A 24,398-nucleotide genomic window follows, 5' to 3' on the forward strand; every position below is an offset into this window, starting at 1 on the left:
CAACAACAACTGCCCGAGTTACACCAAGAACGCACAATCCCTCCATCAGTGCTCAGACTGTCCGCAATAGGCTGAGAGAGGCTGGACTGAGGGCTTGTAGGCCTGTTGTAAGGCAGGTCCTCACCAGACATCACCAGCAACAACGTTGCCTATGGGCACAAACCCACCGTCGCTGGACCAGACAGGACTGGCAAAAAGTGCTCTTCACTGACGAGTTGCGATTTTGTCTCACCAGGGGTGATGGTCAGATTCGCGTTTATCGTCGAAGGAATGAGCGTTACACCGAGGCCTGTACTCTGGAGTGGGATCGATTTGGAGGTGGAGGGTCCGTCATGGTCTGGGGTGGTGTGTCACAGCATCATCGTAATGAGCTTGTTGTCATTGCAGGCAATCTCAACGCTGTGCAATACAGGGAAGACATCCTCCTCCCTCATGTGGTACCCTTCCTGCAGGCTCATCCTGACATGACCCTCCAGCATGACAATGCCACCAGCCATACTGCTCGTTCTGTGTGTGATTTCCTGCAAGACAGGAATGCCAGTGTTCTGCCATGGCCAGCAAAGAGTCCGGATCTCAATCCCATTGAGCACGTCTGGGACCTGTTGGATCGGAGGGGGAGGGCAAGGGCCATTTCGCACAGAAATGTCAGGGAACTTGCAGGTGCCTTGGTGGAAGAGTGGGGTAACATCTCACAGCAAGAACTGGCAAATCTGGTGCAGTCCATGAGAGATGCACTGCAGTACTTAATGCAGCTGGTGGCCACACCAGATACCGACTGTTACTTTTGATTTTGACCCCCCCTTTGTTCAGGGACACATTATTCAATTTCTGTTAGTCACATGTCTGTGGAACTTGTTCTGTTTATGTCTGTTGTTGAATCTTATGTTCATACAAATATTTACACGTTAAGTATGCTGAAAATAAATGCAGCTGACAGTGAGAGGACGTATCTTTTTTTGATGAGTTTAGTTTGGAGGTTATGAAACATCACAATAACTTCTGAATTTGGATGGGCATGTCATAGAGGGTTTCTAATAGAGAACAGATACCAGCTAATGCTTAGCAACACTGTCTATACTGTCCTAAACACTGGCTATAATTGGTGGTAAAAATATTATTTGATCATGGGAAATGATACAGGAAAAGGAATTAACATGAAAGTTCTCGAAAAGTGCATTCATTTCTCTCAGACCTACTGAAAAAGTTCTAATAAAATGGCTGTTACAAGCATTTCACTGCACCTGCGATAACATCTGCAAATCTGTGTTCACAGCCAATAAACTTTGATTTTCAATACAGAGCCTAAGAAGCAGAATTAAAAGCGGTTGTTCAGAACAGTTTATTCCAGTATTACCCAATACTTACCTAGTTCTCACAAAATACATTTTGATAATGTAAGTTGATGCCTCAGGATGTTAAAATGTTCAGACCACCTTCCTATTTAACACATTCACGGGATATCATGATTATCTTGAATCGCTAGCATACTGGCATCATATCCTCCTAAGCATAGGGCAAATCTGGGATGCAAAGACAGGCCATACTGACTGAGGGAGACAGCAGCCAATATATGAGAGAAGATTGATGCATGAAGATGCTTGCTTTTATGAGGAAATTAGTATAGATATTTTGGCTTGTTTAGCCTTTATTGTGTTATGTATTACCGGCATAACATTTGACACACAATTTCCAGTTAAAAGAAAGACAAAAACAGACAAATATAAAACAAAGAATCTGGGAATGAAACTTAAAACCTGATCATTTGTTCTGACTGGCTCCTGAACATAGTAGTGGGTCAACTCACACTCATAAATATTGAGCTGTGAACTTCCAAATAGTCAAAGGCAACTCACAATATTCCACTTCAGCTTGCTGAACTATGGATCCACTATCTACACATGGCTCTGGATGAGGAGTGCTAATGTGGGTTCCTGAGGGGGCAGCAGAGGGCACTGAGCTGAAGGAGATCCCACTCCTCAGGCCAGTATGACAATGAGTCCTGATGCTTTCTGCCGTCTGTCCATGGTGTTCTAGAGATGATGTTCTCTCAGCACCTGGGTGTGTTAGGGAGACCACCTGATCAGGCAGGAGAGAGGAACATGGTTGGATAACATTTGCGGACATTGACATGTTACATCAACGTTGCTGTTTTGTATTGTGTGTTGCTGACACAAAGAGAGAAGACACGCCATAACGAACATACGCCGTGCAGTCAATTACCTGCTGGGTGTTGAAGAACAGTGACAATTCAACATGTAGAAGCGTCGAGAAATGAGAAGAACATGACGGACAGTTTTCTATGGTCCGTGGCGATAGGACGGCCACCCACTTCTAAATCCCTCTGGTGCGTTTCCTCTTTAAGACGCTTACATTTCATTTTCATGGAACAAGTGAGGCTAACCTAAGATGACATGTGACAGGCATGAAGGAACAAGTGAGGCTAACCTAAGATGACACGTGACAGGCATGAAGGAACAAGTGAGGCTAACCTAAGATGACACGTGACAGGCATGAAGGAACAAGTGAGGCTAACCTAAGATGACACGTGACAGGCATGAAGGAACAAGTGAGGCTAACCTAAGATGACACGTGACAGGCATGAAGGAACAAGTGAGGCTAACCTAAGATGACACGTGACAGGCATGAAGGAACAAGTGAGGCTAACCTAAGATGACATGTGACAGGCATGAAGGAACAAGTGAGGCTAACCTAAGATGACATGTGACAGGCATGAAGGAACAAGTGAGGCTAACCTAAGATGACACGTGACAGGCATGAAGGAACAAGTGAGGCTAACCTAAGATGACACGTGACAGGCATGAGGGAACAAGTGAGGCTAACCTAAGATGACACGTGACAGGTATGAAACAGTAAAGCATGTGACTAAGCTGAACAGGTGAACAGCCCAGGCTGGGGTCCCATATGAAGGCTCTTCAGTGAGGGTGGGGCTCCTCGGGGGCCGTGGTGGTGTGGGGGTCCTCGATGTAATGGACCACGGAGGCCGTGTGTAGAAAGGGGGGCGCGAGGGGGTGGGGGACCATGAGGGGGCCCTTGACCCTGGTGCATGGACAGCAGTGGAGGGGCCTTAGTCTTGGGCCTAGATAGGAAACAGATCAGACTGTCGACACGTACGTATACAATCATAGCCATAACAAGTGACTCATGACTTTGCCATCTAATGCCCACCTGTCCTGTAGAACATTTCTAGTTTTAGAACAGTTATTCACCTGGAGAAGTCATGAGGGGGGTAGCAGAGTGCTCTCTCCTCCAAGGGGGTGTCTCTCTGCCACGAGGGCCTGAGGGGGTAGGTAGCAGCGGTGGGGGTTTCCCTAAACCAGGAGGCAACATCTTCGTCCTCTCAGGAAGGGGGCCATCACCTGTCTCAGTGGACATGGCTGGGAAAGAGAACAAAACAGAACAACCCTATATAGGAGAGTATGATATCCTAAAAATACAATTACTATAACTCAGCATTGTCACTTTTCTAGGATAGTCTAAGAATACAATATCTCCACTACCAAATGACAATGCATGGTGTAGTTAGAGACAAGCAACAATCACATTAAGTATTAGAAAATAAGGAGATACACTATATTTACAAAAAGTAATGTGGACACCACTTCAAATTAGTGGATTCAGCTATTTCAGCCACACCCGTTGCTGACAGGTGTATAAAGTCGAGCAAACAGCCATGCAATCTCCATAGACAAACACTGGCAGTAGAATGGCCTTACTAAAGAGCTCAGTGACTTTTAACAAGTCAGTTCGTCAAATTTCTGCCCTGCTAGAGCTGCCCCGGTCAACTGTAAGTGCTGATATTGTGAAGTGGAAACGTCTAGAAGCAACAACTCAGCCGCGAAGTGATAGGCCACACAAGCTCACAGAATGGGATCTCTGAGTGCTGAAGCGCGTAGCACGTAAAAACAGTCTGTCCTCGGTTGCAACACTCACGAGTTCCAAACTGCCTCTGGAAGCATGTCAGCACAGGAACTGTTCGCCTGGAGCGTCATGAAATGTGTTTCCATGGCCGAGCAGCCGCACACAAGCTTAATCACCATGCACAATACCAAGTGTCAGCTGGAGTGGTGTAAAGCTCACCGCCATTGGACGATGGCGCAGGTGAAACGTGTTCTCTGGAGTGATGAATCACGCTTCACCATCTGGCAGTCCGACAGACAAATCTGAGTTTGGAGGATTCCAGGAGAACACTACCTGTCCGAATGCATAGTGCCAACTGTAAAGTTTGGTGGAGGTGGAATAATGGTCTGGGGCTGTTTTTGGGTCGGGCTAGGCCCCTTAGTTCCACTGAAGGGAAATCTTAATGCTACAGCATACAATGACATTCTAGATGATTCTATGCTTCCAACTTTGTAGAAAACAGTTTGGGAAGGCCCTTTCCTGTTTCATCATGACAATGCCAGCGTGCACAAAACGAGGTCCATACAGCAATGGTTTGACGAGATCGGTGTGTTAGAACTTGACTGGCCTGCACAGAAACTGAGCTCTACCCCATCGAACACCTTGGGATGAATTGGAACGCCAACTGCAAGCCAGGCATAATCGCCTGACCTCACTAATGCTCGTGGCTGAATGGAAGCAAGTCCCCGCAGCAATGTTCCAACAGCTATTGGAAAGCCTACCCAGAAGAGCGGAGGATGCTATAGCAGCAAAGGGGGCACCAACTCCATATTAATGCCAATGAATTTGGAATGAGATGTTCGATGAGCAGGTTTCCACATACTCTGGGTCATGTAGTGTATCATTCACTGTCCTTAATAAAACGACTGTACTGTGCATATGTACACTATGGTTGTGGCTGCACCTTGCAGATGGTGCTGGCAGTTGTGGAGATACTTTGCAATGGTGCTCAGCTCCTCGGGGTACAGGTGGACTCCATCGGCCAGGAAGAAGTGCAGCTGGCGGGTGTCAGAGGGCACGGCATGCTTCTCCACCTTCTCCCTCTCCAGGTAGTCGTCCACCAGCTCGGCCGCCCGCGCCCCCGTTTCTGCAGGGTCCTTCTGCTGCATCCGCTGCCCAAGCCCACGGCCATACTCCGCCATCACAAAGTCCATGGCATGGTCCTTGGGCATGTTGCAGTGGACTAGAAGAAGAGGGGTTTGAAGGTCAAAGTTAAAATATTATACAAGTTAATCATACAGGAGGCTTTGCTCTTATGTTCCACTTTTTCCAGTTTCTCTTTATATGGGGTTTAATTTTGGGGTCAAGTGAAAATTCAATTCAGAATTGCCAAGTTAAATAATTTGTACCTGCAGATAACACAACAAAAAATCCACTGAAATGCTGGGAGGTACTGAAATACTATACAGTATTTTGTTATTTCAATGTACAGATTTTTTTATTTTATTTTATTTCACCAGGTAGGCAAGTTGAGAACAAGTTCTCATTTACAATTGCAACCTGGCCAAGATAAAGCAAGCCGTTTAACACATACAACAACACAGAGTTACACATGGAGTAAAACAAACATACCTTTCAATACCTTTAAAAATAAGGACAAATGTTCATAAGTCAAATTCTATTCTTTATGTGAAATACAAAATAAATTCTATAAAATAAGAGCAAAGTTATGACTGTGTGCATCACCAGACATCACCAGCAACAACGTTGCCTATGGGCACAAACCCACCGTCGCTGGACCAGACAGGACTGGCAAAAAGTGCTCTTCACTGACGAGTTGCGATTTTGTCTCACCAGGGGTGATGGTCAGATTCGCGTTTATCGTCGAAGGAATGAGCGTTACACCGAGGCCTGTACTCTGGAGTGGGATCGATTTGGAGGTGGAGGGTCCGTCATGGTCTGGGGTGGTGTGTCACAGCATCATCGTAATGAGCTTGTTGTCATTGCAGGCAATCTCAACGCTGTGCAATACAGGGAAGACATCCTCCTCCCTCATGTGGTACCCTTCCTGCAGGCTCATCCTGACATGACCCTCCAGCATGACAATGCCACCAGCCATACTGCTCGTTCTGTGTGTGATTTCCTGCAAGACAGGAATGCCAGTGTTCTGCCATGGCCAGCAAAGAGTCCGGATCTCAATCCCATTGAGCACGTCTGGGACCTGTTGGATCGGAGGGGGAGGGCAAGGGCCATTTCGCACAGAAATGTCAGGGAACTTGCAGGTGCCTTGGTGGAAGAGTGGGGTAACATCTCACAGCAAGAACTGGCAAATCTGGTGCAGTCCATGAGAGATGCACTGCAGTACTTAATGCAGCTGGTGGCCACACCAGATACCGACTGTTACTTTTGATTTTGACCCCCCCTTTGTTCAGGGACACATTATTCAATTTCTGTTAGTCACATGTCTGTGGAACTTGTTCTGTTTATGTCTGTTGTTGAATCTTATGTTCATACAAATATTTACACGTTAAGTATGCTGAAAATAAATGCAGCTGACAGTGAGAGGACGTATCTTTTTTTGATGAGTTTAGTTTGGAGGTTATGAAACATCACAATAACTTCTGAATTTGGATGGGCATGTCATAGAGGGTTTCTAATAGAGAACAGATACCAGCTAATGCTTAGCAACACTGTCTATACTGTCCTAAACACTGGCTATAATTGGTGGTAAAAATATTATTTGATCATGGGAAATGATACAGGAAAAGGAATTAACATGAAAGTTCTCGAAAAGTGCATTCATTTCTCTCAGACCTACTGAAAAAGTTCTAATAAAATGGCTGTTACAAGCATTTCACTGCACCTGCGATAACATCTGCAAATCTGTGTTCACAGCCAATAAACTTTGATTTTCAATACAGAGCCTAAGAAGCAGAATTAAAAGCGGTTGTTCAGAACAGTTTATTCCAGTATTACCCAATACTTACCTAGTTCTCACAAAATACATTTTGATAATGTAAGTTGATGCCTCAGGATGTTAAAATGTTCAGACCACCTTCCTATTTAACACATTCACGGGATATCATGATTATCTTGAATCGCTAGCATACTGGCATCATATCCTCCTAAGCATAGGGCAAATCTGGGATGCAAAGACAGGCCATACTGACTGAGGGAGACAGCAGCCAATATATGAGAGAAGATTGATGCATGAAGATGCTTGCTTTTATGAGGAAATTAGTATAGATATTTTGGCTTGTTTAGCCTTTATTGTGTTATGTATTACCGGCATAACATTTGACACACAATTTCCAGTTAAAAGAAAGACAAAAACAGACAAATATAAAACAAAGAATCTGGGAATGAAACTTAAAACCTGATCATTTGTTCTGACTGGCTCCTGAACATAGTAGTGGGTCAACTCACACTCATAAATATTGAGCTGTGAACTTCCAAATAGTCAAAGGCAACTCACAATATTCCACTTCAGCTTGCTGAACTATGGATCCACTATCTACACATGGCTCTGGATGAGGAGTGCTAATGTGGGTTCCTGAGGGGGCAGCAGAGGGCACTGAGCTGAAGGAGATCCCACTCCTCAGGCCAGTATGACAATGAGTCCTGATGCTTTCTGCCATCTGTCCATGGTGTTCTAGAGATGATGTTCTCTCAGCACCTGGGTGTGTTAGGGAGACCACCTGATCAGGCAGGAGAGAGGAACATGGTTGGATAACATTTGCGGACATTGACATGTTACATCAACGTTGCTGTTTTGTATTGTGTGTTGCTGACACAAAGAGAGAAGACACGCCATAACGAACATACGCCGTGCAGTCAATTACCTGCTGGGTGTTGAAGAAGTGACAATTCAACATGTAGAAGCGTCGAGAAATGAGAAGAACATGACGGACAGTTTTCTATGGTCCGTGGCGATAGGACGGCCACCCACTTCTAAATCCCTCTGGTGCGTTTCCTCTTTAAGACTCTTACATTTCATTTTCATGGAACAAGTGAGGCTAACCTAAGATGACATGTGACAGGCATGAAGGAACAAGTGAGGCTAACCTAAGATGACACGTGACAGGCATGAAGGAACAAGTGAGGCTAACCTAAGATGACACGTGACAGGCATGAAGGAACAAGTGAGGCTAACCTAAGATGACACGTGACAGGCATGAAGGAACAAGTGAGGCTAACCTAAGATGACACGTGACAGGCATGAAGGAACAAGTGAGGCTAACCTAAGATGACACGTGACAGGCATGAAGGAACAAGTGAGGCTAACCTAAGATGACACGTGACAGGCATGAAGGAACAAGTGAGGCTAACCTAAGATGACACGTGACAGGCATGAAGGAACAAGTGAGGCTAACCTAAGATGACACGTGACAGGCATGAAGGAACAAGTGAGGCTAACCTAAGATGACATGTGACAGGCATGAAGGAACAAGTGAGGCTAACCTAAGATGACATGTGACAGGCATGAAGGAACAAGTGAGGCTAACCTAAGATGACACGTGACAGGCATGAAGGAACAAGTGAGGCTAACCTAAGATGACACGTGACAGGCATGAGGGAACAAGTGAGGCTAACCTAAGATGACACGTGACAGGTATGAAACAGTAAAGCATGTGACTAAGCTGAACAGGTGAACAGCCCAGGCTGGGGTCCCATATGAAGGCTCTTCAGTGAGGGTGGGGCTCCTCGGGGGCCGTGGTGGTGTGGGGGTCCTCGATGTAATGGACCACGGAGGCCGTGTGTAGAAAGGGGGGCGCGAGGGGGTGGGGGACCATGAGGGGGCCCTTGACCCTGGTGCATGGACAGCAGTGGAGGGGCCTTAGTCTTGGGCCTAGATAGGAAACAGATCAGAGACTGTCGACACGTACGTATACAATCATAGCCATAACAAGTGACTCATGACTTTGCCATCTAATGCCCACCTGTCCTGTAGAACATTTCTAGTTTTAGAACAGTTATTCACCTGGAGAAGTCATGAGGTGGGTAGCAGAGTGCTCTCTCCTCCAAGGGGGTGTCTCTCTGCCACGAGGGCCTGAGGGGGTAGGTAGCAGCGGTGGGGGTTTCCCTAAACCAGGAGGCAACATCTTCGTCCTCTCAGGAAGGGGGCCATCACCTGTCTCAGTGGACATGGCTGGGAAAGAGAACAAAACAGAACAACCCTATATAGGAGAGTATGATATCCTAAAAATACAATTACTATAACTCAGCATTGTCACTTTTCTAGGATAGTCTAAGAATACAATATCTCCACTACCAAATGACAATGCATGGTGTAGTTAGAGACAAGCAACAATCACATTAAGTATTAGAAAATAAGGAGATACACTATATTTACAAAAAGTAATGTGGACACCACTTCAAATTAGTGGATTCAGCTATTTCAGCCACACCCGTTGCTGACAGGTGTATAAAGTCGAGCAAACAGCCATGCAATCTCCATAGACAAACACTGGCAGTAGAATGGCCTTACTAAAGAGCTCAGTGACTTTTAACAAGTCAGTTCGTCAAATTTCTGCCCTGCTAGAGCTGCCCCGGTCAACTGTAAGTGCTGATATTGTGAAGTGGAAACGTCTAGAAGCAACAACTCAGCCGCGAAGTGATAGGCCACACAAGCTCACAGAATGGGATCTCTGAGTGCTGAAGCGCGTAGCACGTAAAAACAGTCTGTCCTCGGTTGCAACACTCACGAGTTCCAAACTGCCTCTGGAAGCATGTCAGCACAGGAACTGTTCGCCTGGAGCGTCATGAAATGTGTTTCCATGGCCGAGCAGCCGCACACAAGCTTAATCACCATGCACAATACCAAGTGTCAGCTGGAGTGGTGTAAAGCTCACCGCCATTGGACGATGGCGCAGGTGAAACGTGTTCTCTGGAGTGATGAATCACGCTTCACCATCTGGCAGTCCGACAGACAAATCTGAGTTTGGAGGATTCCAGGAGAACACTACCTGTCCGAATGCATAGTGCCAACTGTAAAGTTTGGTGGAGGTGGAATAATGGTCTGGGGCTGTTTTTGGGTCGGGCTAGGCCCCTTAGTTCCACTGAAGGGAAATCTTAATGCTACAGCATACAATGACATTCTAGATGATTCTATGCTTCCAACTTTGTAGAAAACAGTTTGGGAAGGCCCTTTCCTGTTTCATCATGACAATGCCAGCGTGCACAAAACGAGGTCCATACAGCAATGGTTTGACGAGATCGGTGTGTTAGAACTTGACTGGCCTGCACAGAAACTGAGCTCTACCCCATCGAACACCTTGGGATGAATTGGAACGCCAACTGCAAGCCAGGCATAATCGCCTGACCTCACTAATGCTCGTGGCTGAATGGAAGCAAGTCCCCGCAGCAATGTTCCAACAGCTATTGGAAAGCCTACCCAGAAGAGCGGAGGATGCTATAGCAGCAAAGGGGGCACCAACTCCATATTAATGCCAATGAATTTGGAATGAGATGTTCGATGAGCAGGTTTCCACATACTCTGGGTCATGTAGTGTATCATTCACTGTCCTTAATAAAACGACTGTACTGTGCATATGTACACTATGGTTGTGGCTGCACCTTGCAGATGGTGCTGGCAGTTGTGGAGATACTTTGCAATGGTGCTCAGCTCCTCGGGGTACAGGTGGACTCCATCGGCCAGGAAGAAGTGCAGCTGGCGGGTGTCAGAGGGCACGGCATGCTTCTCCACCTTCTCCCTCTCCAGGTAGTCGTCCACCAGCTCGGCCGCCCGCGCCCCCGTTTCTGCAGGGTCCTTCTGCTGCATCCGCTGCCCAAGCCCACGGCCATACTCCGCCATCACAAAGTCCATGGCATGGTCCTTGGGCATGTTGCAGTGGACTAGAAGAAGAGGGGTTTGAAGGTCAAAGTTAAAATATTATACAAGTTAATCATACAGGAGGCTTTGCTCTTATGTTCCACTTTTTCCAGTTTCTCTTTATATGGGGTTTAATTTTGGGGTCAAGTGAAAATTCAATTCAGAATTGCCAAGTTAAATAATTTGTACCTGCAGATAACACAACAAAAAATCCACTGAAATGCTGGGAGGTACTGAAATACTATACAGTATTTTGTTATTTCAATGTACAGATTTTTTTATTTTATTTTATTTCACCAGGTAGGCAAGTTGAGAACAAGTTCTCATTTACAATTGCAACCTGGCCAAGATAAAGCAAGCCGTTTAACACATACAACAACACAGAGTTACACATGGAGTAAAACAAACATACCTTTCAATACCTTTAAAAATAAGGACAAATGTTCATAAGTCAAATTCTATTCTTTATGTGAAATACAAAATAAATTCTATAAAATAAGAGCAAAGTTATGGTGGGCAGAATATTTGGTATTTTAGATAAATCCCCAAAATACACACATTCAAGTTAAAATTAAATCGTTTTACTGATGTATATAATATATAATATATTAGAAAAATAAGTCTATATACAAAGTGAGCAAATGAGGTGAGATAAGGGAGGTAAAGGCAAAAAAGGCCATGGTGGCGAAGTAAATACAATATAGCAAGTAAAACACTGGAATGGTAGATTTGCAGTGGAAGAAAGTGCAAAGTAGAAATAATGGAGTGCAAAGGAGCACAATAAATAAATAAATACAGTAGGGGAAGTGGTAGTTGTTTGGGCTAAATTATAGATGGGCTATGTACAGGTGCAGCAATCTGTGAGCTGCTCTGACAACTGGTGCTTAAAGCTAGTGAGGGAGATAAGTGTTTCCAGTTTCTGAGATTTTTGTAGTTCGTTCCAGTCATTGGCAGCAGAGAACTGGAAGGAGAGGCGGCCAAAGGAGGAATTGGCTTTGTGGGTGACAAGTGAGATATACCTGCTGGAACGCGTGCTACGGGTGGGTGCAGCTATGGTGACCAGCAAGCAGAGATAAGGCGGGACTTTACCTAGCAGTGTCTTGTAGATAACCTGGAGCCAGTGGGTTTGGCGACGAGTATGAAGCGAGGGCGAGCCAACGAGAGCGTACAGGTCACAGTGGTGGGTAGTATATGGGGCTTTGGTGACAAAACGGATGGCACTGTGATAGACTGCATCCAATTTGTTGAGTAGGGTGTTGGAGGCTATTTTGTAAATGACATCGCCAAAGTCGAGGATCGGTAAGATGGTATGTTTGGCAGCATGAGTGAAGGATGCTTTGTTACGAAATAAGAAGCCAATTCTAGATTTAACTTGGGATTGGAGATGTTTGATGTGAGTCTGAAAGGAGAGTTTACAGTCTAACCAGACACCTAGGTATTCATAGTTGTCCACATATTCTAAGTCAGAACCGTCCAGAGTAGTGATGCTGGACGGGCGGGCAGGTGCAGGCAGCGATCGGTTGAAGAGCATGCATTTAGTTTTACTTGTATTTAAGAGCAGTTGGAGGCCACGGAAGGAGAGTTGTATGGCATTGAAGCTCGTCTGGAGGGTTGTTAACACAGTGTCCAAAGAAGGGCCAGAAGTATACAGAATGGTGTCGTCTGCGTAGAGGTGGATCGGAGACTCACCAGCAGCAAGAGCGACATCATTGATATATACAGAGAAGAGAGTCGGCCCAAGAATTGAACCCTGTGGCACCCCCATAGAGACTGCCAAAGGCCCAGACAACAGGCCATCCTATTTGACACACTGAACTCTGTCGGAGAAGTAGTTGGTGAACCAGTCGAGACAATCATTTGAGAAACCAAGGCTGTTGAGTCTGCCGATGAGGATGTGGTGATTGACAGAGCCGAAAGCCTTGGCCAGGCTGATGAATACGGCTGCACAGTACTGTTTCTTATCGATGGCGGTTAAGATATCATTTAGGACCTTGAGCGTGGCTGAGGTGCACCCATGACCAGCTCTGAAACCAGATTGCATAGCGGAGAAGGTACGGTGGGATTTGAAATGGTCGGTGATTTGTTTGTTAACTTGGCTTTCGAAGACCTTAGAAAGGCAGGGTAGGATAGATATAGGTCTGTAGCAGTTTGGGGCAAGAGTGTCCCCCCCTTTGAAGAGGGGGATGACCGCAGCTGCTTTCCAATCTTTGGGAATCTCAGACGACACGAAAGAGAGGTTGAACAGGCTAGGAATAGGGGTTGCAACAATTTCGGCAGATAATTTTAGAAAGAGTCCAGATTGTCTAGCCCGGCTGATTTGTGGGGGTCCAGATTTTGCAGCTCTTTCAGAACATCAGCTGACTGGATTTGGGAGAAGGAGAAAATGGGGAAGTCTTGGGTGATTTGCTGTGAGTTAAGGGTTAAGGTTAAGGGCTTGTAAGTAAGCATTTCACTGTAAGGTCTACACCTGTTGTATTCAGCGCATGTAACCAATAAAATTTGATTTGAATGTTGCAGAAATGTTTTTGTACCCATCCCCAGATCTGTGTATCGACAGAATTCTGTCTCGGAGCGCTACAGACAATTCCTTCGACCTCATGGCTTGGCATTTGCTCTGACATGCACTGTCAACTTGGGGACCTTATATAGACAGTTGTAATCCAAGTTGTAGAAACATCAAGGATGATCAATGGAAACACAATACCTGAGTTCAATTTTAAGTCTCATAGCATTTCTAAAAACCTGTTTTCGCTTTTTCATTATGGGGTATGGTGTGTAGATCGAGGGGGAAAAAATGTATTTACTCCTTTTTAGAATAAAGCTGTAAAATGTGGAAAAAGTCATTGGGTCTGAATACTTTTCTGAATGCACTGTATATGATATATGCTAAAATAAAATAGCACCACTAAATGAAAGGGCATAATATATAATTTGAGAGAAAAAAAGATGTGGAACCTTGTTTGAAGCTGTAAAGTTACTTGCCAACTGGTAAGTGGATGTCCTGGCCACATTCAGTGTATACAAAACAGGATCTTCCTTTCTCACGGATGATTCTCGTTCAATTTAATATGACCTCACGTACCTGCACTAAATATTTATATTAAAAAAGGTAAACCTAGAGCTATTTCAGATATTTTTAAGCTGTATAGTACACCTTTAAGGAGCTATTTATAATAGTATAAGCCAAATACAATTTAAGAATGGTCATTGTCACCCTCTTTGTTAGTTTGACATTTCCTGGGGATTTATATCAAGAAATGTATACCCGTCTAATGTGACTGCATGTGTGTGAATTATTTCAAACCTAAATTAATATTTTGGTGAATAAAGCTATGTATGGAAGTATAATGTGAGAGCCTTTGATGATGAGGCAGTGTTAACTGTGAACCACTGAGCTCTGAGGACAACCACAGAATGGAACTAAATCTCCATGGAAACATGTCATGTTCTTTGCCCTCAAATTGTCTCTATTTACGATCATTATCAGGAATGTTTGGGGTATTATTGTTCTTTTAGAGATGCATTGTAATTGCTGTTAGAAGGGGGCAGGTGACTGTGGGGACTTACTTTTGAGGGATTCTGAAAATATGATTACTGTGCACGAGGACAGAGCTACATTGGTCTGTTCGACGAGAATACATAAGGGGGAACCGTTGGAGCGGAGATCTTGTAGGGCCGGGTCAGGCCCGACTCCGCCTGCAGGTAAATCAATTCCACTGAGAGGCCGCGGTCCTGCAAACAGTGACCTATCGATTTGGGGTAATCCCTTTGAAAGAAGAGAAGAAAGCTGGTTATTGACTTCTGCACACAGACATGACGTGTGAGAGGAGCAGCTATGCAGCAGCATGTCCAGGCCTGGCGTCAACAACCACACGAAGACAACAACTTTTCACACCTAAACTGAATCGTAACTCTTATCAAGTTGTAGTTAAGTGACCAGTGAAGAGCAGGATAGCTTGATATAGCCATAGGCCTAATATTGTCAAAATGGACGTGATAGGTTGATTCAATAAAGCTGTGAGTTCGTTACTTGCTGATGTGCATTTATTGTAAATATTTACATTTTACATTTTAGTCATTTAGCAGACGCTCTTATCCAGAGCGACTTACAGTAGTGAATGTCATTTCATACATTTTTTTCTTTTCTGACCCCCCGTGGGAATCGAACCCACAACCCTGGCGTTGCAAACACCATGCTGTACCAACTGAGCTACAGGGAAGGCTGCTTATAGTTTGTGTGTTCTTAAACATCTTACGTCTTTACAGTGTTGAAAGAGCACGAACAGTATATACTGACCAGTTACAAATGTCATTCAAACCACTTGTCTACTGTGAGTAATATAGAATATGTTGAGGGTGGGACAGTGAGGTCTCTTGAAGCCCACAACAGGCACATATCATAGCAACACCTATGATGAATGTTTAATCTATTTTACTGAGCCATTTACTTTATGATCGTATTCTTATCTTTTCTTATTGTTGTTGCTTTGTCCAGAAGGAACCTGCATGTAAGCATTTCATTAGACAGTGTACACCATGTGTACCCCGTACATACGACTAATAAAACCTAAACCTCTGCTTCATTAACACAGACTATTGTTGATTAACATGGCATATATTCAATTTCTCTACAAAACTTTTGGCACCAGAGTCAGTATGTAGGTCTTTCCTGCTCAGCAATGCTTTTTGGCAGGGGTGACAATTTCAAAATACAGTATATATACATTTTTGTCCACAAGGACCAAGTTGAGTGCGAGTTAACAGTGTAAAGATGTCATTGAATAGGACATTCGGGTTTACAGTATTTAACATTGAGAGAACATACAACTTCATAGCACACTGAGGAAAATAAAAAATATCAGTAGATAGTGTTTAGGCTAGGCATTTTTTGGTAGGCTATATTCAACTAACATTCTTACATTTGAGTGTGTCAAACTTTTCAGCATGGAACTGATTATATGTGTCACGAATGCTAGGAGTGGTGGTAGGAGTCAGGCGCAGAGAGCAGAGGTAAGGAAAAATGAGATTTATTTTCTCTGGTACGACACGGTCGACGCCAACACAACAGGCGTGTGAACAAAATTACCAACCCATACACAACGGGCACACAGTCCGGAAAGAAAATAATCCAAGCAGATCGCCAGCACATCAAACAAGCACACTGACGATAAAATAATCCCGCACAAACCTGGGCGGGCTAAACAGGCTTAAATAACCACAAATCAACACACACAAATAAGGAACAGGTGCAAACAATAAGACATACCAACAGAAAAGGAAAAAGGGATCAGCGGCGGCTAGTAGGCCGGCGACGACAACCGCCGAGCGCCGCCCGAGCAGGCAGGGGAGCCACCTTCGGTGGGATTCGTGACAATATGTTTGTGTTTAAGAATGACAGCGAATTCTGTCCTGTTACTACTATTTACACGTGTAAGTAGCTACCAAAGCAGTGCTAAAGCAGGCTACTTACAGTAGAAAACTACAACCTAACGTTAAAATAAAGGTCACCAGAACTTCTATTTGAAAATGCAGATTGGTTTGAGTGTATAAGCGCTACAGAGACTTAACGGATCTTCAATGGAAGCAGTTTGGATTCGTATTGTCTTTTTTTAATGGAGAGAAAGTTCAAATTCATGCACGTGAAGAATCTCATCAGTGACTGCGAGGAAAACAAAAACTGCTATAGATCAATGGATCTTCAGTCTCCATTCAATTCAGTTTTGTGAGTTTAAAGTCCAACTCATTTATCCCACTCCATGAAATATCCCAGGTTTTTCTAGTTGAATAGTGAAGAGTTAAATAGACATGTATTTCGACGCTACATAGGCTAGGCAAACGGGAACAATGTTCGCTTGTCAGACCTATGATGATTGGATTAAGAATTGAGATTGAACAAGGAGAGGAAGAAAATATTTTTTCCCCAGAGTGCAATAAGAACAAGTAGAACATGCATTGCATGAGTTGGCGTGTTTTTTTTTTACTCCAAGATATTTTTCGTTTTCATAACTCTTGTTTCCGTCGATTTGTTCTGTAGAGTGTCTGTGGTGAATGTCTGTATTAACGTTATTGATGTGCATGTCAAGAAATCAACAAAATATGCATCTTCAATAAAACATCAAGCTGGCATATTATGGGAAATTGAACAATCCCTAATTATAGCGTTTGTCAGTCTCAGGTTTAAATGGTTGCAATTTAGATTTGTATGGTATTCTATATATTTTTTTAAGAAGAGAGATGAAATGTATGCATGAGAAGATTCTCATTCATCAGTGATTGTGAGGAAAACAGAGGCCGTTTCTAAAAAGAGATCATACATTTTCCAGCCAAACTGGAGAGAAAGACATGGGTAGCGTGTAAGTGAGTGTTAGCACTTTAACCATTCAGATCAGTGATTCTCCAACCTCTCCTCGGGGATCCCCGGGCGTTCCATGTATTTCAACGCTAGCAACAACCGATTCAACTAATTATATATAGCCGTTGATTAAGTAATCAGGTGAGTTAAGGGCGACAGAAAAAAATTGCGAAATGTTGCAGGGTCCCCGAGGAGTGGTCTGAGAACCACTGATGTAGATCTGAAAATGACAACGCAATAGCTTCAATTAACCTCAGTCACAAATCTTACAATTCACTTTCGTTTTTCAAGTCACTGCCATTCATACATACAGTGCCTTCAGAAAGTATTCACACCCTTGAGTCTATAAGTATTCAACCCCTTTGTTATGGAAAGCCAAAATACATTCAGGAGTAAAAATGTGCTAAACAAGTCACATGGAATGTGTGCAATAGTGTTTAACAACCTCATCTCTGTACCCCACACAGTCGAGCAGTGAATTTCAAACACAGATTCAACCAAAGACCAGGGATGATTTCCAATGGCTCGCAAAGAAGGGAATCTATTGTAGACACTGAATATCCCTTTGAGTATGATGAAGTTATTAATTACACTTTGGATGGTGCATCAATATACCCAGTCACTACAAAGATACATGCATCCTTCCTAACTATGGTGAAGGAAACCGCTGAGAGATTTCACCATGAGGCCAATGGTGACTATAAACAGTTACAGAGATAGGCGAAAACAGAGGATGGATAAAACATTCGAGTTACGCCACAATACTAACCTAGATGACAGAGTGAAAAGGAGGAAGCCAGTCCAGAATAATATTCCAAAACATGCATCCTGTGTGCAATAAGGCACTAAAGCAATACTGCAAAAAATGTGGCAAAGCAATTCACTTTTTGACCCTGAATACAAAGTGTTATGTTTGGGGCAAATCCAACACAACACATTACTGAGTACCACTCCATATTTTCTTGCATTGTGGTGGCTGAATCATGTTATGGGTATGCTTGTAATCGTTAAGGACTTTGGAGTTATTCACAATAGAAATTGAGCTAAGCACAGGCAAAATCCTAGAGGAAATCCTGGTTCAGTCTGCTTTCCACCAGACACTGGGAGATTAATTCCCCTTTCAGCAGAACAATAAACTAAAACACAAGGTCAAATCTACACTGAAGATAGTGAATGTTCCTGAGTGGCCTAGTTACAGTTGACTTAAAATATGCTTGAAAATCTATGGCAAGATATTAAAATGGTTGTCTAGCATTCATCAACCACCAATGACAGAGCTTGAAGAATTCTGAAAAGAATAACGGGCAAATATTGTACAATTCAGGCGTGCAAAGCTCTAAGACTTACCCAGAAAGAATCACAGGTGTAAATGCCAAAGGCGATTCTAACGTATTGACGCAGGGGTGTGAATACTTATGTAAATTATATATCAGTTTTTCATTCGCAATAAATTAGCAACAATTTTAAAAACATGTTTCTCCTTTGTCATTATGGGGTATTGTGTGTAGATTGATGAGGAAAATATTTAATACATTTTGAATACAGGCTGTAACAACAAACAGTGGAAAAAGTCAAGGGGTATGAATACTTTCTGAAGGCATTGTAGGTATTCTTGACTATTACTGTTAAACTCCCACAAAAGTAATCCAACAGGAGTAGGGGTCTTTTCATTCCTCTTCACACACACTCACCACAATTGCTGAAATCTTCATCCTCACTCCTGGAGAAACAACAAAACACCCACCTCCACTTACAACAAGGGCAAAGAAAATATGCAAAAGCATAAATACCCTTGGCTATTCCCTATTTGCTTGAAGGTGAGGTACTCACATGCTTTGGTTGCTCACAGACAGGACCACACAGCCAGCCTTGTGAAGTTGCTTGTAGCTAGATTGTAAACATTGAGAGAAGCTGAGGGGTGAGAGAAGACATTTTCTAAACCAGTTCTTGGCAAATAAACACGTTTCGTTGATAGACCACATAAGAGAAATGTGAGCTTACCATTTTGTTGATATCCTTCATAGTCCACGTTGTTACCGGAGTAGTCATGCTGTTGGTCTAACTCCTCATAACTGAAAGAGTAACACATTCATGCATGAAGTGATGGTCATGGTCGCTGCCCCCCCCCCCCAACTCCCTACTCTGCATCCTATGACCCACTGTCCCCTCCCCTTTGTGGCTGCCCACTGGGCACATAGAGCAATTCAACATTGAATCAAGTAATTTCAATGACAAAGGTCCTGGATGGCGCAGCCGTCAAAAGCACTGCAATGAAGTGCTGAGGTGCCACTACAGCCTGGGGTTCGATCACAGGCTGTGTCACAACTGGCCGTGATCGGGAGCCCCATAGGACGGCACAATTGTCCCAGCGCCGTCCGGGGTAGGGGAGGGTTTGGCCGGTGGGGCATTCCTTGGCTCATTGTGCTCTAGAGACTCCTTGTGGCAGGGCCGGGCACCTGCAAGCTTATAAAGGTCATCAGTCGAACAGTGTTTCCTCCAACACATTGGTACGGCTGACATCCGGGTTAAGCGAGCAATGTGACAAGTAGGCGGCCAGACAGGTCATGTTTCAGAGGACGCATGACTCGACATTCGAGCCCATTGAGGAGTCGCAGAGATGAGCCAAGGGACCTAATTCTGGGAGAAAACTGAGTAAAAAAAATAAGCTGGTGGCCATATCACCCTGAACACACCTGTTCAGAGTCAGGCCTGGTTAGTACTGGGATGGGAGACCGCCTGGGAATACCTGGTGCTGTAAGCACCAAGAATGAAATTAATAATGACGTGGAAACAACGTTGATCAACCAGTGTGTGCCCAGTGGGTGAGTGACTCATTGCAAGCTTACAGAAAAGGGCTGCGGACAGCAGAGCGAAAATGAAGGAAAACTAAACTTCCAGAGGACCCATTATCCTTTCACTCCCTCCTCTCTACGTTCTCTTCTGTATACTTTGCTAAAGCCACTTTCTATCACAAGCTTCTGCCTCTAACCCCAGGAAACTCCCACCTTCCTCCCTCAATCCTCCACCCCAAACCTCTGAGGATGACTTGGTCAACCACTTTGAAAAAATAGGTTGACGACATCCTCATTCACTCAGCCTAGAGTCCACTGGTCCCACTCACAAAACTACAACACACATTGACCTCTTTCTCCCCTCTCTATCCAGATGAAATCCTGAGACTAGTGTGGTCCAGCCACCCGACAACCTGCCCGATCGACCCCAACCCCTCATCCCGATCATCTCTGGAGACAGTCTTCCATTTCTCATCCCTGACCACTTGCTGCACCCCTTCTTACTTCAAAATGTCCAGAGTCCCTCCGCTCCTCAAGAAACCAACATCGACCCCTATGACGTCAAACAGACCGGTATCCCTTCACAGAGAGCAGTCCCTCGCTATCAATCTCATAACTATCTTCTTGACCCTAACCCTACTCGGCTGTCATATCCTCACACGGCCTCTTCTATCATGTGGATGACACTAAAAACATTTCTCCCCCCCCCCCCCCGACAACCAGGTGTCAAAACGCATCTGCGTGCCTGGCAGATATCTTAGCTTGGATGTCGGCCCACCACCTTAAGCTCAACAAAACAGAGCTGCTCTTCCTCCTGGCGAAGGCCTGCCCGCAACAAGACCTCTCCATCACAGTTGGCAACTCAGTGGCCCCCTCCCAGAGTGCAAATAACCTTGGCGTGGCCCTGGACAACACCCTGTCGCTCACTGCAAACATCAAAGCAGTGACTCGCTCCAGCTCCTCGTACAACACCACCTCACACAGGAAGCGGTGCAGGTCCTAATCCAGGCCTTTGTCATCTCCCATCTGGACTACTGCAACTTGCTGTTGGCAGGGCTCCCCGCTAGTGCCATCAAACCCCTGATACTTATCCAGAACGCTGCAGCAATCCTTGTGTTCAACCTTGGTTCAACCTTCCTAAATTCTGTTGTGTCACCCGCTCCTTTGCACACTCCACTGGTTTTCAGTCGAAGCTCGCAACCACTACAAGACCATGGTGCTTGCCTAAGGAGCAGCAAGAGGAACTTCCCCTCCCTACCTTCAGGCTACGCTAAACACTACACCCCAACCAGAATACTCCGTTCTGCCACCTCACGATGGCAAAGACATATGCACCATACTACACACACAATTTTTTTTTAACATGCAACAATTTCTAAGATTTTACTGAGTTACAGTTCATAAGGAAATCAGTCAATATAAATAAATTCATTAGGCCCTAATCTATGGATTTCAAAAGACTGGGAATACAGATATGCATCTGTTGGTCACAGATACCTTAAAAAAAGGTTGGCTGTGTATGAGAAAACCTGTCAGTATCTGGTGTGACCATTTGCCTCATGCAGCGCGACATCTCCTTTACAAAGAGTTGATCAGGCTGTTGATTGTGGCCTGTGGAATGTTGTCCCACTCCTTTTCAATGGCTGTGCAAAGATGCTGGATATTGACAGGAACTGGAACACACTGTTTGTACACGTCAATCCAGAGCAATCATACTCAAACATGCTCAATGGACATGCTCATGTCTGGTATGCAGGCCATGGAAGAACTGGGACATTTTCAGCTTCCAGGAATTGTTTACAGATCCTTGCAACATGCATTATGCTGAAATGTAGTGATGGCGGCGGATGAATGGCATGACAATGGGCCTCAGGATCTCGTTACGGTATCTCTGGCCATTCAAATTGCTATCGATAAAATGCAATTGTGCTTGCTGTCCCTAGCTTATGCCTACCTATACCATAGTCCCACCGCCACCATAAGGCACTCTGTTGACAATGTTGACATCTGAAAACCGCTCGCCCACACGACACCATACATGCTGTCTGCCATCTGCCCGGTACAGTTGAAACCGGGATTCAAACATGAAGAGCACACGTCTCCAGCATTCATCAAAAGTGAGTCACTGAAGTCGGTTACGACACCAAACTTTAGTCAGGTCAAGACCCTGGTGAAGATGACAAGCACGCAGATGAGCTTCCTTCTGACAGTTTGTGCAGAACTTCTTCGGTTGTGCAAACCCACAGTTTCATCAGCTTTTCAGGTGGCTGGTCTCAGACGATCCCGCAGGTGAAGCTGGATGTGGAGGTCCTGGGCTGGCGTGGTTACACATGGTCTGCAGTTGTGAGCCCGGTTGGACGTACTGCCAATTTCTCTAAAATTACGTTGCAGACGGCTTATGGTAGAGAAATGAACATTCAATTATCTGTCAACAGCTCTGGCGGACATTCCTGCAGTCAGCATACAAATTGTTGACAATGTTGACATCTGAAAACCGGACATTCCTCAAAACAAGAGAAATCTGTGGCATTGTTTTGTGTGACAAAAGTGCACATTTCTGAGTGGCCTTTCGTCCCCAACACCATGTGGATCTGTGTAATGATCATGCTGTTTAATCATCTTATTGATATGCCACAACTGTCAGGTGAATAAGATTATCTTGGCAAAGGAAAAATGCACACTAACAGGGATGTAAACAAATGTGTGCAAAATTGAGAGAAATAAGCTTTTTTTCAGCTCATGAAACATGGGACCAACACTTTACATGTTGCATTTATATCTGTGTTGTGTAATATAGGCCTGCCTTCTGTATCAGTGATGCACCAACATGTCAAGCTCTGTTCTCAAAGTAAACATGTTACAGTAGCTCCCTTGTAAACAAAAACCTTACTAGGCCTGGAGTTTTTCCCCCCTTCCTACTCACAGGTGTGCCTACTTTATTCTTAAAATGGAGCAGACAGCATAACACCCGAAGTACTGTATCTGGCATTAGCAGATTATGGTGTAATAATACAAAACCTTTGCATTCATGTTTCGGTGCGTCACCTCACGATCATCCCTCCAACCTGACATTAACATTTATTAACAGTCAACCACGGGATGTTGGCAGACTGTTTAGCTAACGTTAGCTATATTGATAACTAACTAACAATTTTGATAACTTGTAAGCTGTAATGTTAACTACCGCTCAGAGTCCTTGTGGTCGTTCATCCTGTCTTCTCTCACGAGGTATGGTGCTAGTCTTCGAAATGGTTTAACACTACTAAAGGATATTTACAGCCAGCCAGCTATTAGCGTCATAACTAGTTAGCTAATTTCAGCTCTACGCCTAGCCATTCCTTGAAATTTGAGTTAGCTAACGTTACACACTCACAATTTGCTTACTACATATACAATAGCTAGCTATCTGGTTAATAGCTAGCTAGCGTTAGTTAGGGTAGCTACAAAGATGACTATAGTCATAGCTAGTTTATTATCTACCTAGTTAGGATAGCTAGAATTAAACTGAATGAGGCTAATGTTAGCTAGCTAGCTAATAACAGTTAGCCAGCTAACTAGCTCACTAGCCAACTAATGGGAGCTTGCTAGCCACTTATCCTCCGGTTGGGTTGAGGCCGTCTGCCGCCTTGTCCCCACGACGACATTGCACCGTAGCCAGGTGGGACTAATCGCTAAAGAACCTGTGGGAAAATAACAAAATGGTGCTATGTATTTTACCAAACGAGCTAATGTTTGTTTGCAAACACTGAACCGCAAAGTAAAGCTAGGCTAGCGCAGGTCACAAGATCTGTGACATGACAAGTGGGCGGGGTTAGCAACTAAAAATGCACCAATGGAATCGTGTGGAGGGCAAGCTGATCCTAGATATATCTATCTATTCTACACTATATGCACCCGATTGGACTGCAGTCCCATCAAAAAAAGGAGGAAATCATCATACCAATCACACCATTAATATATACAAAAGTATGTGGACACCCCTTCAAATTAGTGGATTCGGCTATTTCAGGCACACCCGTTGCTGACAGGTGTATAAATCGAGAACACAGCCATGCAATCTCCATAGCCTAACAATGGCAGTAGAATGGCCTTACTGAAGTGCTCAGTGATTTTCAACGTAGCACCGTCATAGAATGCCACCTTTCCAATAAGTCCGTTCGTCAAATTTCTGCCCTGCTAGAGCTTCCCCGGTCAACTGTAAGTGCTGTTATTGTGAAGTGGAAACGTCTAGGAACGACAACGGCTCAGCCACAAAGTGGTAGACTCACAGAAGGGGACCGTTGAGTGTTGAAGTGCATAGCGTGTAAAAATCATCTGTCCTCGGTTACAACACTCCGAGTTCCAAACTGCCTCTGGAAGCAACGGTCAAGACAAGAAATGTTCATTGGGAGTTTCATGAAATGGGTTTCCATGGTCGAGCAGCCGCACACAAGCCTAAGATCACCATGCGCAATGCAAAGTGTCGGCTGGAATGGTGTAAAGCTCGCCACCATTTTACTCTGGAGCAGGGGAAACGCGTTATCTGGAGTGATGAATCACGCTTCACAATCTGACATTCCAACGG

General features: G+C 44.4%; 1 protein-coding gene across 8 annotated transcripts; it reads right to left on the bottom strand.

The window, feature by feature from the left end:
• Positions 1-1,323: 1,323 nt before the first annotated feature.
• si:ch211-216l23.2 (uncharacterized) lies at positions 1,324-23,632 on the bottom strand. Of its 8 annotated transcripts, XM_029757790.1 has the most exons (9): positions 23,019-23,632; positions 19,044-19,114; positions 18,873-18,953; positions 18,734-18,762; positions 10,435-10,713; positions 8,840-9,007; positions 7,880-8,707; positions 2,221-2,797; positions 1,324-2,076 (listed from the first exon to the last, which is right to left on the bottom strand). In XM_029757790.1, coding segments are annotated over exons 3-7 (642 nt in total). In that variant the 5' UTR covers positions 18,875-18,953; positions 19,044-19,114; positions 23,019-23,632; the 3' UTR covers positions 1,324-2,076; positions 2,221-2,797; positions 7,880-8,543. The 8 variants fall into 8 exon arrangements, with proteins under 8 accessions (XP_029613650.1, XP_029613653.1, XP_029613651.1 ...); XM_029757793.1 differs by having other exon boundaries at positions 1,324-2,797; positions 18,873-18,929; XM_029757791.1 differs by having other exon boundaries at positions 1,324-2,753.
• Between the last annotated feature and the right edge of the window lie 766 nt (positions 23,633-24,398).

Source organism: Salmo trutta, chromosome 7 (assembly GCF_901001165.1).
Source record: "Salmo trutta chromosome 7, fSalTru1.1, whole genome shotgun sequence".
Classification (NCBI taxonomy): domain Eukaryota; kingdom Metazoa; phylum Chordata; class Actinopteri; order Salmoniformes; family Salmonidae; genus Salmo; species Salmo trutta.